Below are 15908 nucleotides of genomic sequence, written 5' to 3' on the forward strand. Positions count from 1 at the left end.
AGGTACGGCTGGAATTGGGGTTGAAATAACCCTGGGTGCTTAATTCCCGGTGGCGATTTGCAAGGGGTTTGCGAACAATACGGACTTAGTAATTAATATTGTGAGTCAAGATGTGTCATAATATGTGTTATGTTCTATTTTTTGCTAGCATTTGTTGGTTTGTCAGACAACGGCGTTAGCAAAAACGGTTAAGAGCGAACTTCATTACGTTTAATTTCAATTAACCTTAGCATGGAATTAGCGTAAAGTCAGGTAATCCTTACTTGCGATCTTAACATGCCATGGGAGTGTACGATTTTGCAACCAAGAAATCCTTGTGCCAACTCCGTATCTGCCGTCGTTTCGAGATGTAGTCGCAGTGTTCCATAGATGCGGTCCGATCCCGATTTTGGGTGAGAATTGAGAAAACGAACGGTTTAAAGCCATGAACTGTTTTTGAGTTGGCTTTGTGTGCCTTTTCCACATTTCGACCACTTGACCCAGGACATACACATGTACCAAATCTAGCATAAGTCTGTACTCGACCCGAGATATCTAATTCATCTCCATGGATGGTGTTGCACCATTAAGTGTATGATTATGAGAGTTTAATTAAGGTTATACATTCTGCCGCAGGCCTACTAGTGAACACGCACAGAAAACATCATAGCACACATAGTACGCAGAAACGTATAGTACGCACTCAACATCATATAATACGCAGCACTATTCCACACCACACCTCTACTACACAAAGCTATACACAAACCTATAAACCAAATAGAACACATCTTATCACTAGAAACGCGTAGTATTTCTATTTTTTTGTGTCTGTGATTCACCCATCCGCCTCGTTTCGTCCCACTCGCTGTGTTCTCATTCACTTCTCAGTCAATTCACTACTCACTACTCACTACTCACTACTATTTACTATTTACTATTTACTATTTACTATTTACTATTCACTATTCACTATTCACTATTCACTATTCACTATTCACTATTCACTACTCACTGCTATTCTCTACTGCTCACTACTATTCACTCTCACTCTCACTACTCACTACTTTTCACTACTCACTACTCACTCTCACTCTACTCAATATCCAATACTCACCACTACTCTCTGCTCTCTGCTCACTACTCTCTGCTCACTACTCACTGCTCTCTACTCACTACACTCTACTCTCTACTCACTACACTCTACTCTCTAATAACTACTAACTAATAACTACCCACTACTAACCACTACTCACTACTTTTCACTATACTAAATTACTACCCACTACTAAATTACTACCCACTACTAAATTACTACCCACTACCTCACCCACTACCTCACCCACCTCACCCACGTGACTTCTCCCAACCATACACTCCCTCCCTCACTTCCTTCTCTCACAAAAAACTCAGAGGAACATTTTCTTCTCACTGTCACTTCCTACCCATCCATCCATTATTGACACTGAATCCCAGCAATCGATCGTTCTACACCCAATCAATCGGTCATCTAGACGGAGTATACAGGAGATACATCCAGGGACGTAGTATCGTGAGTTCGAGCTTCGTCAAAGTAGCTTTTCATCGGGTTTCTTGTTCTCTTTGTAAACATTACTACTTAACGCTCACAGTAGTACAGTCTCGTTTCCGACATCTTTTTTTTGTACATAGTGATTTCATATTTCACAGTGGACTAAAATTTCACAGCCAAAAAACCTTCTAGCGTGTAATTGAACCACCGAGCAAGTTGAAATAATAGAAACAGTCCATATGACATCCCAGACGTCCACTGCGACCATCAACCCGAGTAACTCCAATCTAGATGCCGGCGCTGCCAACAACTTGTCTCCCATTTCAAACCATACCAATGGCAATATAGCACCCAACAATGGAGTTGCACCCAGTGGATCGGCCACCGCTGCTGTGTCTGCAAAATACAAGCACAATAAGCGGCTAGAGCTCGAGCGTCTCATACGAGAGTTCCAGAATAAATTGGGCAATGACTGGGAGAAATACCATGAAACATTGAGTTTGTTTTTGATTGGACGGTTGTCTCGTAACGAACTTGTGCAAACCATAAAACCGATCTTGAAGGACAATTTGATTAAATATCACAACAAGTTGTTGCTTTTGAATTTTGCAAACTCTTTGAAGGACTCGCCTGCCGACTTTGCCAACGATTTCCCGTCGTTCTGGAACAAAAAGGCTCAGAAGACCTCCAAGGTCAAATCTACTCAGTATGAAAAACTCAAGCTGAATATCATGGGCTTGCCCATCAAGGAGAGAAGGAGAATTAAAAACATTACTAGAGATAGCGGCAAGAAGGGTAAGCTAAGTGCTGGAATCACATTAGCTAGACATTCTTTGTTGCCGAAGATACCCATGATCCAAGACAAGGAACAACAACAATTGCAAGTTAATAATCTAGTTCAATGGCAGCAAGATGTGGTCAACGGTATAAACACACCCATCGCTACGCAAAATTATGAATTACCGGAATATGACAATCTTAGCAGGCGAATCCTAATGACAATGAGAGAACATGGCTTAACTGGTGGCTTAAATGCTCCTGTGCTAGAAGTTATACTACTCGGATTGGAGTCCCATCTTAAAAACATTGTTGAGAGTGCTATAGACGTTGCCAAATATAGAAAAAACAAGTACACTAATAATGACTACATTCCAGTGGAGCCCAGTTCAAGCAAGTCCGAAACTACCAATAGCAAGAAAAGAACGTTCGATGAAGTGGAGCCGCTGAGTTCCAAAGACATAACTTTGAGTATCGAAGACATGTATGATACACTCGAAATGTTCCCTCATTTAATAGAACCTAATGGACCAAGATATAGATTGGCTAATGTAATGCTTGAAAATGACGATGATACGAAGGTTGACTACGTTCTCCCTCCACGCCCTGATATAATCACTGTCTCCAACGGCACTGCCGCGCACGCAGGTGCATCCAATCCCGATGGCCATCTCAAGGTCGGAGACAAGGTGAACACCGTTGGCAGCCAGGCGGGCTCCGAAGGATCTTCTGTTCTCCACAATGGAACTGCCAACAAACCCCTTATGAATGGATCAGTTAAACACGAAAGTGAGTCTGATTCGATAGTTAAGAAAGATGCTGACGGCAAAACTATAGCTGCCCATCATGTACAACACGCAATCCCAAGATCCGATGCTCATATCGGATCAACAGATGAATTGAAATGGGTCTTGCATGATCTTATTTCGACCATGTGAAATGCTTTCCGAAGTCTGTTTACATAGACTATATAAATGTTTATTTATGTATTATTATCATTATTTGTTATAAATAACTTCATGCTAATTATGACGTTTGTATGGCGATTCCATACAATTTATCACTTCTAATGCGTCCAACAAGGGAGACCAATTTCTTTCATCCGAAATGATATTGCCAAAGAATAGACATCGACTTTGACGGTAGAAAAAGTCAATTAACTTCGAAAATGTAGGATATCTCGGGCAAGTCTTCCTATTCTTGATAACCTCCAATATCGCTCTCTGATCTTCGACTCTTGACAAGTCAAGAAAAACCAAATTTGTTTCAAATCCCTTATCGTTCTTCTTTGCGTCTATGTTAATAATATAGATTATTATGTCAAACGAATCCTCATCATAACAGGATTCGTGCAAAATATTCGAGAATTGGTTGAAGTCATCACCACTAATGATCATCTGCTGTGACTGAATTTGATTTATTGTCTCATTAAATGAATCGACATCAATCTTTGAGTTTGAATTTAATCGATCAAAATAGTTGTCGCTGGTAACTCCAATGCTTCGGAAATTGTAAGAGAAGTGCCAGTCAGGGAGCTGTAATCTCTTCTCTAGAATACTCTTGAAGCTGTTAAGGACACATGAAGTGACTAATTTATGTTCTGACTCTCCTGTGAATACAATTGTAACGTTGGTATTTGATAAGATTGATTTCACCAAGCATGAGAATTCGTCTGATATTTCTTGAGGACTGGAAAGATGACATAGCGCTTTATTGAATTGATAACTCTTATTGCTATAATGATATTCATCGTTATTTGATCCCTCCCCTTTTACGTAGACACGTACTTTGCCGGTGAAATCCATGATGGAATTCTCCAAGATTCTCCGCTGTACATCATGCTTCCGAAGTTTCTCACTTGCATCCAAGTATTTGTTGCGGGACTTCGTAAGAATGCTTTCCTTGCTCGTGTATACTTCTTTTGTAGAAGTAAGTTCCCTTTCAATCTCTTGCAACTCCTTGAGAAGTAATTCACGTCTGTCTGCGAAAGTATTAATATTTGATTCAATAGAGCCAATGGACTCTTCAAGTGCCAGCTTGGAGTTTGCAATATCCAAAGTTTGTGTTTGGAGCTCTGTGAGCTTGTTATTTGCACTTTCTAGTTCGATTTTCTTCTGCTGTAGACTAAATGTTAAATCTGTCTCGTCTTGGAACTTTGGCTTTAACGTCAAATGAATTTCTTCTTCTAATTTATCCATTTCTTCCTTCAATTTTGATTGCTTTTCTTCCAGGATGGATCTCAAGTCATCCTTTAATGTATCTATATTGGACTGAAGTTGTACTATCTCCTCTTTAACTGCTTCATCTTGGTATGTTTTTGCTTTCTCAATTTCATCATCCAATTCAAATTTAACGTCATTGAGCTGATGGTCTAAGTTCATCTTATACTCCTCGAGTTCTAAATTAACAAGCTGCTCCAGATCAGATACTGTTTTCACTACTTTCTCTTCTATAAATGCCCTTTTTCTCTCTTCTGATTCAATCTCTATTGTTACCTCTAGTATGTCTTTCTCCTTCTTCCTCTTCTGTCGTCTCGCTTCCAGCAAGTCCATATTGCATTCGTGCTCCTCCTGCTCAAGTGCTCTTATCTCCTGGTCCAATTGAGTTGTTTGATTCTCAAGATCACGCTGTGATTTCTCCTGTAATGCTTTTGACCAGTCGTCTGAATACTTGAGAGCGGGTCCTTTGCGACGTAAACCTTCTTGTATTGTGGAGGACTTTAGCCTGGCACTGACTGATTTCATCCGTTTGATATTCTCTTGTGGTGTCATTTTAGTCAACTGAGGCGCTGGAGGTATGCTCGTCGGTTTGGTTGGCCGTATCGGTATCTTCATAGATTCCTTTTCTATCTGTGGCACGCTGACCATTTCGAATCCCAACAGATTTCTTCTTTTGGGCTTGTTGAAAGCTGAACCCCGCGGGATATCATTTGTTATATCGCTGAGGATTCTCTTCTGGGGTATCAGGGTGTTATGACCCTTTCGTGGGAAGTCCGTCATTCTGGGTTCCCGTTGATACAAATATGAAACACTATGATACACTATACTACACAATATACGAAATACAAAAACCAATAATATAAGACTAATGGGAAGACACTTCTCTCTAATTTTTTTTCGTGATTCTTCGGTAATAACTACCAATTATCACTCTCTTCTACTAATTTGAGACTTCTTGCTTTGCAATTACTCTCACTTACCACCCTAAAGCTGCCTAAACACCTATCAATAAATTGACTTCTCTTACTAAATCCGAAGATGTAAACAGAAAAAGTAAATGAAAATATTGTACCTGTATATAAAGCGACTGCAAATAATGCGCATTTTTTTGAGTTGGAAAAGGGGATGACGTAATCATAGTGTATATTATATTGTTAGGTGGGAAAAAAGGTGAGTGTGGAGAGTACAGGTGGGTGGAAAGAAGTGATGATGTACAGTTGTGATTAGGTATAAGTAGTATGGAGGTGGTGTTTCTAAAAAAATGGAAGGTGAGGTAGGGGACAAAGAAGAATATGCATAGTTTAGGAGGATCTGTGGAATGAGGAAAAGGAAAAAAAATGAAGAAAATAAATGGGACTCCATATATAGTTTATTGCTGCAAATGGTACTGTGTTCCATGAAATTGTTGCAAAAAATGTAAAAAAAAGGTTCAGCACTATACAGTGTAAAATTCAACTTAAATGATTTCCACTGAATGCATATATTTTGATCCTCTAATGGCAATTATTCTAGTATACATGTAATAAATAAGTCTATGAAGCCCAAAGGACCAACTTTGTATTTAGAGCTAGCTGCTTTCCCATTCATTCTCTTTCTCGTCGTAAGAAGGAGAAAATGTCCCACTCCCGTCATTGAGCTGAAGGACAATGAAGACAGCTGAGAATAGAACACCGAGGCCAGCGACACCAATACCCAAGTAAATAGCGGCATGGTAACTTTCTAGGACACTTGCATGCTTCAAGGTTTCAACTTCGACGGTAGTCGCCATTCCCAAAAAGAGAGAAACAGAATAGTTGACCACAGTAGCGACAAGAGAACCAGCCATTCCTTGATTTGAATCTGGCAAATAATCAGATAGAAGAATAGATGCAGCTGGGAAACTCATATCCATACCCCAGCAAAGTATAAACATTTGTCCCATTGTAATCTGGAAGTAGGATTGATGGATAGGTGTAACGGACAACATTATACAACCCACCATGAAGCACGTAGTAGCAAAGCAAATAATATATGATGGCTTGGTGCGTGCAATAATCACTGATACAACCAAGGAAGCAATGATTCCAAAAACAAAAATTGGAATATAAGTAAGAGAGCCCTCAATTGGTGTGTAGTGACGTAAGTTAAGGATAATGTTCCAGTAATAGTATTGCCAAATACCAAATGAGCCCCATCCCAAGCCGACACATGCTAACACGAGACCAATCCTAATAGTAAAGATCGATTTAGGCAAAAGCGGGTGCTTGGCGACGTTCAACTGGAGGTAAAAGAAGAGAACTATTAAGAGTACTGACACCACTAATAAAGTGATGATGTACGGCTCGGACCATCCAACAACGGAACCCTGATTCCAAACAAAATTGAATAGGATAAGCCCTACAATACCAACAATTGAACCGCAAACATCAAGCTGCTCCCATGCTTCTTTTGCGGTATGTGACTTGGCATTTAGGTTTGCAGGAATTGCAAAAATCAGCAAAACACCAAGAGCAAAGCTGACAATAGCTAAAACCCAGAACGCCCATGGCCACCAAGCCTTCTGGCCAATTATTGCAGCCATTATAGCTCCAATGGTGGCACCTGTTGGACCGCTAGCACCAAGACTTCCAAAGGCAAAGTTTTTTCTATCTCCGTTCTGGTAGACGCTACCCAAAATACCCATACCACATGGTAGTAATAATGCAAATCCAATTCCTTGAAAAGCACGAGATATAATAAAGAAAATGATTGAATGTGAATATATTGACAAACCAGTTATGAGCGACCAAATGGCTACCCAGAACCACCCTATGCAAAATACTAATTTAAGACCAAACAAGTCTCCAAGCTTACCACTAAGTAAAATAAATGTTCCTACGGTTAAAGCAAATGAACCCATGAACCATACCTTTTTTGAGTCGTCAATTTGGCTGTCACCAGAGAAGGAGGCAAACGAGTCTAACACTTTATTCATTGTACTAAGAGACATGGTTATGCCCGATTGTGTCAAAAATTGCGCCAAACATACTAACGTCACCAACAGTACTTCATGTATTCCTGACTTGAAAATAGCTGGGCGAGGCTCCATTTCAAAAACGAAATGAAAATGCAAACAAAATTGTAATTAAGAAGAATTAGTTCGCTACATCTCGATTTTGAATATTTACAGACAGCAGTTCCGTGGTTATTTATAATCCATCTTTCACCAGCATCGGGCTTCCTTGTGGTTCGATGGTTTATCTTCTTCTAAGCATAAAATGTATGGATGTTGCTAAATATACGGCGTACCGGAAACACCCATGCCGCTGGCTGTGAATAATTTTAGAATCTGCACGGCACCTTTCCTTTTTGGGAAGTTTTGGGACGTTTTGCGGTATGGATGTTATATTTACCTCTTAACTATGGTGGTATCGGGACACCGATGTAGGTTCTTGTCGACAGATAAGAAAACATCTGTATCTACATATGATCTAACCGATCGGCCGAAGAGCAATCCGTTGTGAGTCAGGGTCGTAAGGTTGTACATTAAATGCAAGTGCTAATTAAAAAAAAGGAAGCGATTGTAAGAAGTCGTCCGTCTCATTGATGAAATTGCTGTTGTTTATCTTGCCCGATGTTTCGTTTTCCTTAATATCGTCACTTTGTTTGAACTCCACGGGAGACAAACTGTTCTGAACAACATTACGTATGAAGTAATTTGAGTACAATTCCCATAACACTGTCTGCAAGTTATCTATATCATTGTCACTTACAAGAACAAACTTCAAGCGAGTGAGTGATTCCAAATAATGTATTCTATAGTTTCCTATGGTGAATGATTTGAGCGCGTTGGATATGATGGACTCAGATTCCTCGGAATCAATTAACTTGGAAGAGATTGTTTTAAGAGAGTAAAGTATACCGAATAGCAACTTTGATGTGTTGGAGTCATTGTTCCTATTGACTTGCCCGACACTGGTGCCATTGGTATGATCTAGATGTGTAAACTCTCTGTTGTAAATACAATTGCAATGTCTGTCAAATATGAAGAATGAATAGATAGCCATTATGTATGGCCGATGTAAATATGCAAATGAAAGGAATGAAATAAGTGTGTTTTCTAAAAATGTGGATTCTACAATAGCTATGACGACTATACAAGTGCTCTTCGATTATCTTTCTCTTCCTAACCTCAGATCAATCTTGCTCCTGTTTCTGTATTCGTAAGCTTTCGATTTTCTTCAGCCAAAGTTTCATTTCTAAAAATGTGTGTCCTGCATTTGAAACGGCACTTCATCAGTAGTAGCAAGGAAGAGTCAAGACACAGGGAAGGCTGAAAGAGGTAGATTTTGGGTTGATGGGTGGGGCTTATGTTTACGTGGTTGCAACACTTGTCCAAGACGAAGTGATCCACAATTGCTCAAGTCTTTCCCTGTCGGCCTTGGGGTTCTTGGAAGTCTTCGACGGTGTTGAGCTTCCATGGTGATTTATGGTGATTTGTCACAACCCTGTGAGTCATGTAGAGATTACACAGTTGCAACCAAATTTTAACCACACAGATGCTTTTCCGACATGACACTGAAAGTTGCGTTACATGACTGGCAGAAAGTTCTAGCCGTTGATAACCACTATTTCATGATGCTATGAGTAATATTCCAGAAAATAACTCGGGCATATGTCAGAGCACGTGACATAACTCGCGTGCTGGTTGCATAATCGGCATGAGCAAATATGAAACGTCTTCTACGGAATAGGAAATTGAAGCCCGCACGGTTAAGAATCGGACTGTTCTATAGGGATCCCCAAAATCCACCACGGACTAGACTGAGGGATATCCTTAGGAGGGACTTCTTGATGAGAAGGGGGGAGGGGTTTGATGGGAAAATATTGCAGGATGTTGGCGGCTTGTTTTCGAGGGTTGGGGACCAGAACAATGACATAGCTGGCCCCTCGCTGAGACCCATCGCGAAACCAACTCTGAAACCACCACCACTGTGCCCATCAGCCATCCGATGTCCCAAAAAATAAATGTAAACAGACGAAAAACCCCAACTTGAACCTCAGTATCCTTACCGTGAAATTCTTCTCTACGCATAATGGCGCAAATCATAGCACGTTAACCTCCACAATGGGACTTTTCGACCTTTCCAGCGAAGAAAAATGGCTAAATAGTGTGGTTACACAGCTATCCCGAATATGGAGAAGTCACGTGCCCACGAGCAATTTCACAACCACCACCTGTGGAATCTGTGGGCTTGGCTTAACCACTACCAAAAAGTGGTGGTGGTGGTGGTGCGAATACGCAGTTACACCACCACACTATGACTAACGTAGTTACACAACTGTTACACAGCAACCACCAAAATTTTTCTGTTGCATAGAGGTATAAATCAGAAACAATTTCCAAGATAGTTTATTCATGTTAGTTGTTCTATATCAAGCATTAGATCTCAGTGATATATCTTATAGCACTATAACAGTAGTTAGCGCCTAATTAGCACAGCAAACGAAACAACATACTAGCATATCTTACAGCTTACAATGACATACGAATCTCACTACCAGTCCGGAGACAACAATTACACTTACAGCGAGGAATCGCTCAGTTTGGATTACTCCTCCGATAACTATGAAGACATTTTCGAATTCAACATCAGCGATGAAGACGAACAAGAAGTGAATACTCCACAAACCTTACCTGACTCCCCGTTGTTGGTTCCACAACAATTGCGTTTACACAACTCTGACGCTGGCAACTACACCTTATTATACGAATGTTGCATCTGCAAGAGAAAGAACATCATAGAAGACCACAATTGCTGGAAAGCGTCAGAACTGCCAGTCTTCAGCACATTGAGCGGTTCTGACAACTTCATTTCTAACGACGACTCGTCCATCATACAACACAACAATAAATTAATTCAATCCAACTACAGAAAATGGCTTTTCAACGCTACTCCCAGTATTCCATATTAAACATATCACAAGCACAAACATATTACAACAAGGATGGGTTTGATACCCTAGTATCGAATGTTGACATTCGAGGGAATTTAATTTAGAGGAATACGCTTCATTGGGAAGCCGGTTGGGATTTTCATTTAACGGATTTGATGGGTTTCAGGGTTACTTTTGCATTTATTTACGGTTTATAATACAATATTTAATAATACATTTCACGTTTAAACAAAATGGATCACTAATCCTACTCCTGTAAGGCATTTTACCCTAGCCACTGTACATGCCCATTACGTCAACAACTCCTATCTACTAACCAACGCGTTGTATTGTGACCATGCAACCGCCATTTCTCCTTTTCCCATGTCCTTCACCCGCTTCCTTGCATCAATGGCCTTAAGGTCTGAAATTTTTCACAGCCATACAATCACCAGCCCCAGAAAATGAAATTTCCACTGAGCCCAACTTCCTACATAGGAAATGGGATGGAGTCCGGATAAAAGTCTCCGCTACGGATGCCCAGGATTTCAAGGCTTGTATGTACGGATTGCTCTAGTAGTTAATGGTTGAGGTATGGATTCTGAGGTAGTCATTCGTTTTGGTACCGTTCGACCGTGTTGGATTTCTGTTAGGTTTTGTGGGTGGTGAAAAGGTTGGGGGGTTGTGGGTTGTGGGAGGTTTACACTTCTATTGCTCCTTAGTGTGTTTTTGTTCCACTGTTAACACCTCCACAAAATGCCCTTGCCGCACCCCTATTCCCATTTTTCGTGAGCCCACATCAGAGGCTCCAAAACACATCAGTTCACTTGTGGCGAGTGGGGGAAGCGGAGTCGTTCCTGTTGGAGGTTCGTTCCTGAACCCACCAACTTCACAACAAGGTGTCATTCTTCCATCATTTCACCATTAATGTTGTGCCATTAAACTCAATCCCCAGATCCAACTTCCGACCTCTAATACCGGTAGTCCGAAGAATTTGTTGTGGTTTTCGGGAAAACTGTGTGATCGGGACATGCATGCAATCGTGTTGCATTTGTCAAATCTTTTTTCCTTTTGCGACAATCGGAACGAGTGGGATTTTACAGCCATTTGGAAGCGACCCAAGATTTTAAGAGGGATGTCGATAGTTTCGTGGTCTGTGTATCATTCCTTGATTCTTTGACGCAATTGATGAGCCTACCGAAGAATTGACCCCTTAGCTGGATGAGAGAGGTTTATTTGTAGATTTCTGTAAGAACATTCCCCTAGGCAGCCCACGGTCTGGTTAGGATATAGCAATGAAAGTCAGTTTATGCACCCCAAGGTTTCTATATTAAGAACAAGTCTAGAATCAAATCCTGATTCTTGTGTTGCATGGGAATATGCTGCAAAATGTAGACTTGTGCTGGTTCGCAGGGCATGGGAATACAGTGGTTGCTAGTAGTCTTTGGTTACTCCTATTTCATTTAGAAAAGGCGTAGAACATCGTAGAAACTTTGTAAGGCTCATTGATCATCCAAGTCTACGAGTTCCTGCTGTGCCTCTAAACGTAGATACACGTTGAAGCTTCCTTAAGTATGGGCCAATTGTTCGTATAGAGATTGCGAATTAAAAGTACGTATGACAATAGTAGGTAACTTTCAAGGTTGATGATTTCATAGTCATCTAGAGGCATAATTTAAACTGTTGGACGCTGTTCGAAGTTTGCTACTGCAACAATTCAAAGATCAATACTATAAACGAGCTGCCCGAAGCATTTCACTAGATTCCCAATTAGAGATAAATCCAACTGAGGCAACGGGCCTTCCTCCTACAATGATTTCCTATGCCTATTATTATGTCTATATTTCCCTTTTATAATATTATACACGTTGAACAGTACATGAGTTCTGCACTCTATCTAACAGAATACTTTGTACACCTTATAGTACGTCGGCTTGGCCTGCAAGTTCAATCTCTCTTCCGCAATCTCCTGCTTCAATACTTCTAAATCAATATCTCTCCTTCCAGTATCAACATCAATTTCATGTGACGATAACCAGAGTTTTGTTAATGGGACTCCCTTGAAAATGAAGGCGTACACCTTATGAAGTGCCCAACTTGCAACTAACACAGGGAATCCCAAATAGATCTTGAAGAAATTATCCAAGTCTGCCTTGCCCTCTCCAGGAGGAAACAAAGCAGCCCAGAATTGTAAGCCAAGAACCGCAATGATTGCAATGATAGCATACCAGGAGACCCAAATGCTAGAAGTATACACTAATTCATCACGGGGTACCCTTGCACGTACTGACAAAGCACGATGGAAACGTAAGTGACACACATTAATGGCCAAGTACGTGAACAACACACTAAGACCTGATAAACTTAACAACCAATCAAAAATCTGAGTTGTTGCTGTAGGGCCAGGAATTGCAACTAAAAATCCAAGTAAACCGAAGACAAATTGAACTCCAAGAGCTACTAATGGACGGCCCTTACGATCAATGTAATTTAAAATAGGTGGTCCCTGTCTTAAAGCACCCAATGCACATAAAGTTCTGGATGATCCATATACACTTGCATTTCCAACGGAAACAACTGTGATAATGATGACCACATTCATAATCGATGGTAATGCGTTGATTTCAGCATTCTTGATTGCGATAACAAAAGGCGAGGTATTGATATCTACACCAATGTTTCCTGCCTTAGTATTACTTCCCAACAAACGTTCATCAGTGTAAGGAACCAACAATCCAATCATGACGATGGATAAGATGTAGAATACAAGAATACGGTAGAAGATTTGCAATCTTGCACTATTGATAGACTTCTTAGGTTGCCTACTTTCTACGGCTGCAAGAGCAAAGATTTCAGTACCGGCGAAAGCAAAGGAAGCGTTTGCAATAATGTAACAACACTGCTTGAATGGTTCCACGTGGTTGAAAAGGCCACCGCGGGGCCCATGCCAGTATTTTCCACCAATGTATGGCTGGTTGGGAACACCTCCACTGACAAGAATGATTGCTAGGATATTAAATCCAATGACAGCAATAATTTTAATGATACTGAATAACGATTCGGCTTCGCCGTAACCCTTGACACCGAATAAATTGATAATGACGATAAGGACGTAGAAAATCGCCACAAATACGGCAGGATGGACGCTATCAGTCCAGTATTGAATAGTCATGGAAGCAGCCACTAGTTCCAACGGCATGGTGACCAACCATTGCAAAGCGTAGTTCCAAGCAATTGCAAAACCGCAAGAGGAATCCACGAACAAGGTAGTGAAGGTTACAAATGCTCCAGAAACTGGAAAAGCCGTTGCCAATTCTGAAAGTGATGACATGGTAGTGAAAGTAATGGAACCAATGAACATCCATACAATCAACATTCCCAAAGGTCCAGCATGACTAAGAGACAGCGCCAGACCCACGAAGAGACCGGTACCGATAGCGGCACCCAACGAGATGAGGGTTAAATGTCTTGTTTTCAAGTGCTTGGAAAGAGGACTGGTAGCGGTGACGAGGGCTGCTCTTTCCAACTCGGTTAAATGTGAATAGTCGAATTGGGGGTGGTTTGGGTGAAGCTGTTGCTTATCTGAGGTGATGGTTTGGTGATTAATGAGGTATTCTCCGTCATCGCTTCTTGTAGTCGGTACGGTATGAACATTGTAGATCGGAGGTAATGTGGAGTAGTCAAAAGGTTTGAACGAATCCACGAATTCGTGGAAAAGGTCCCGGGGATGATAACTTCTGGAGTATACCGAATAGCTTCCTGAGCTCTGGCCCGAGGCCACAGATGTCCCTGAGATGCTGCCGGTCTCGAACGACGACGCTCTACCCGATTCGATGTCTAAGGAAGGCATTTGACCCTTGCTGACCATCTTTTCTAGCCCTAGTGTTAACTTGTTTAGTAGATTCTCGGGTCTATTTCTAGTGATGCCCTAACGATGGATGGTAGCGAAAACTCGTCCTTTGCAGTCTGTATATTATTAGCAGGTGCTTGAGAAAGCAGTAAAAATAATTGGGAAGGACAGATATTATATATGTATTATGCAATGCCTGAGTAAGGAGTGAGAGAAGTTAGGCAATGAGGTAGGAGGTATTAGTTGGGAGGGATATTAGGGTGAGGTGGCTATAGTGGGTGGTGGGTATTAGATGGTAATATGTCGTTTGTAGTGGTTGGTGGGTAGTAGGTAGAAAAGAACGAGTCAAAAACGGCAAGCCAGTAATAATAATGATAAATAATATCAATTGGAACGAAGTAGAAGTAGAAGAAACCGTGGTGTTAGGAGACGGTAGACACTGCGACGCTAATGGGACGATTTGGTGCTATTATAAGCGGATCAGGGCAGTGGGGAAGAAAGATAGTCACCAGCACCAAGAAAAGCTGATTCAAAAATCCTGGATGGTGGAAATTCAGGTGATCGCTTGTATGACGTTTTGATGTACAACGGATATCAGGCGGATCTGGAATAGAGAAGGATCTTGTGTCGAGAACTAGAAGTACGAATTAGGGCTAAATTTGCATGACAACACCTGGGAAGACGTGGGTCTATATATATGGATTTTAAAATATTTGAAAAATACAATTCATAGCACAGAGGAATGTGACATCGCTGTGATCCAGGCCTGGAAATGTATCACCTTTGCATGGGGCCCATGCAATGCCACTTGTACACAGATTATTCTACATCATATAGACCAAGGGTATTCCCTTATTTCAGATGGTGTTCGTTTGTAACCCGCTGCATGCCATCCAAGGAAAATTTTTCATTCATTGTGCTGTCGTCAAGACCAGAGGCTGAAAAATATTGCAATGACAAATGACAAAAAGCCTGGGTCAAAACCAAAAATCTTATCATCACCTCCGTACAGGCGCATGCACGGCCCATAAACCATCTGGGTTCCGTTATTTGATAGGTGCATTCTATATATGGTTATCAATGGCCATTGTTAACACCGCACATAAAAATCGTCACAAAGGAATGTGAATGAGCCGCCTATTGCCTATTTGGGATAAATTGCGACAGTCAAGCATACAGCTACAGGGGAGGAGGATGAGTTAAAGTGGATGCAGCGACAATCCTTGGGAGCATCTGGAGTAGTAGGGAGGGACCAAGGACACCAAGGACAACAATAGGGGGTCCTTGGGGAGTGACATGGATGTTGGAGCGAACTGGAAAAATGGGTTGAAAAATGTAAATTTAGATACGCCAACAAAAACACGTCTGGTGAAATTTCTCCCACATTAATTAAAGTTTTCGTAAATGGCAAAATTGACGATTACGATTTATTTTTGCATTCTCGACACCACCATCAGTTGAACAAGAAGCGGAGCCTTCCAAGCACATGTCAAAGGTCTTCATAGTGGAAAATGACGTTGGAATGTGATTGCGTGTAATTTAACGGTCAAAAGCTTATTTGTTCCATCCGTCTGGATCAAGCAAGTGGCAGTTATGAGCACTTCTGGCGGAGATATGGCAGTAGTTGTTGCGAAAGTATAATTCTTCCACTATGGCA

General features: G+C 41.1%; 6 protein-coding genes across 6 annotated transcripts; 2 read left to right on the plus strand and 4 right to left on the minus strand. All coding sequences in view use genetic code 12, as the record gives it.

Moving 5' to 3' along the window:
- Window positions 1–1439: 1439 nt before the first annotated feature.
- On the plus strand, window positions 1440–3282 carry RJT20DRAFT_129961 (uncharacterized protein). The gene has a single exon (XM_064917627.1). It carries the CDS (start codon window positions 1750–1752, stop codon window positions 3223–3225), a length of 1476 nt encoding a protein of 491 aa, XP_064773309.1. The 5' UTR covers window positions 1440–1749; the 3' UTR covers window positions 3226–3282.
- Window positions 3283–5506, minus strand: USO5 (Uso5p). Its single transcript, XM_064919133.1, has one exon. The coding sequence runs from the start codon at window positions 5284–5286 to the stop codon at window positions 3310–3312; it is 1977 nt and encodes a 658-aa protein (XP_064773310.1). The 5' UTR covers window positions 5287–5506; the 3' UTR covers window positions 3283–3309.
- A 482-nt stretch (window positions 5507–5988) lies between these two features.
- RJT20DRAFT_55661 (uncharacterized protein) lies at window positions 5989–7678 on the minus strand. Its single transcript, XM_064920677.1, has one exon. It carries the CDS (start codon window positions 7571–7573, stop codon window positions 6074–6076), a length of 1500 nt encoding a protein of 499 aa, XP_064773311.1. The 5' UTR covers window positions 7574–7678; the 3' UTR covers window positions 5989–6073.
- A 330-nt stretch (window positions 7679–8008) lies between these two features.
- RJT20DRAFT_55667 (TRAPP subunit) lies at window positions 8009–8863 on the minus strand. Its single transcript, XM_064920678.1, has one exon. The coding sequence runs from the start codon at window positions 8529–8531 to the stop codon at window positions 8028–8030; it is 504 nt and encodes a 167-aa protein (XP_064773312.1). The 5' UTR covers window positions 8532–8863; the 3' UTR covers window positions 8009–8027.
- An 885-nt stretch (window positions 8864–9748) lies between these two features.
- Window positions 9749–10774, plus strand: RJT20DRAFT_55656 (uncharacterized protein). The gene has a single exon (XM_064920676.1). It carries the CDS (start codon window positions 10006–10008, stop codon window positions 10438–10440), a length of 435 nt encoding a protein of 144 aa, XP_064773313.1. The 5' UTR covers window positions 9749–10005; the 3' UTR covers window positions 10441–10774.
- Window positions 10775–11802: 1028 nt separating this feature from the next.
- On the minus strand, window positions 11803–14445 carry AAP1 (Aap1p). The gene has a single exon (XM_064920675.1). It carries the CDS (start codon window positions 14267–14269, stop codon window positions 12299–12301), a length of 1971 nt encoding a protein of 656 aa, XP_064773314.1. The 5' UTR covers window positions 14270–14445; the 3' UTR covers window positions 11803–12298.
- Window positions 14446–15908: the final 1463 nt, after the last annotated feature.

The sequence above is a fragment of the Scheffersomyces xylosifermentans genome (genome assembly GCF_036884685.1).
Source record: "Scheffersomyces xylosifermentans strain CBS 12540 chromosome Unknown RJT20scaffold_6, whole genome shotgun sequence".
Lineage (NCBI taxonomy): Eukaryota > Fungi > Ascomycota > Pichiomycetes > Serinales > Debaryomycetaceae > Scheffersomyces > Scheffersomyces xylosifermentans.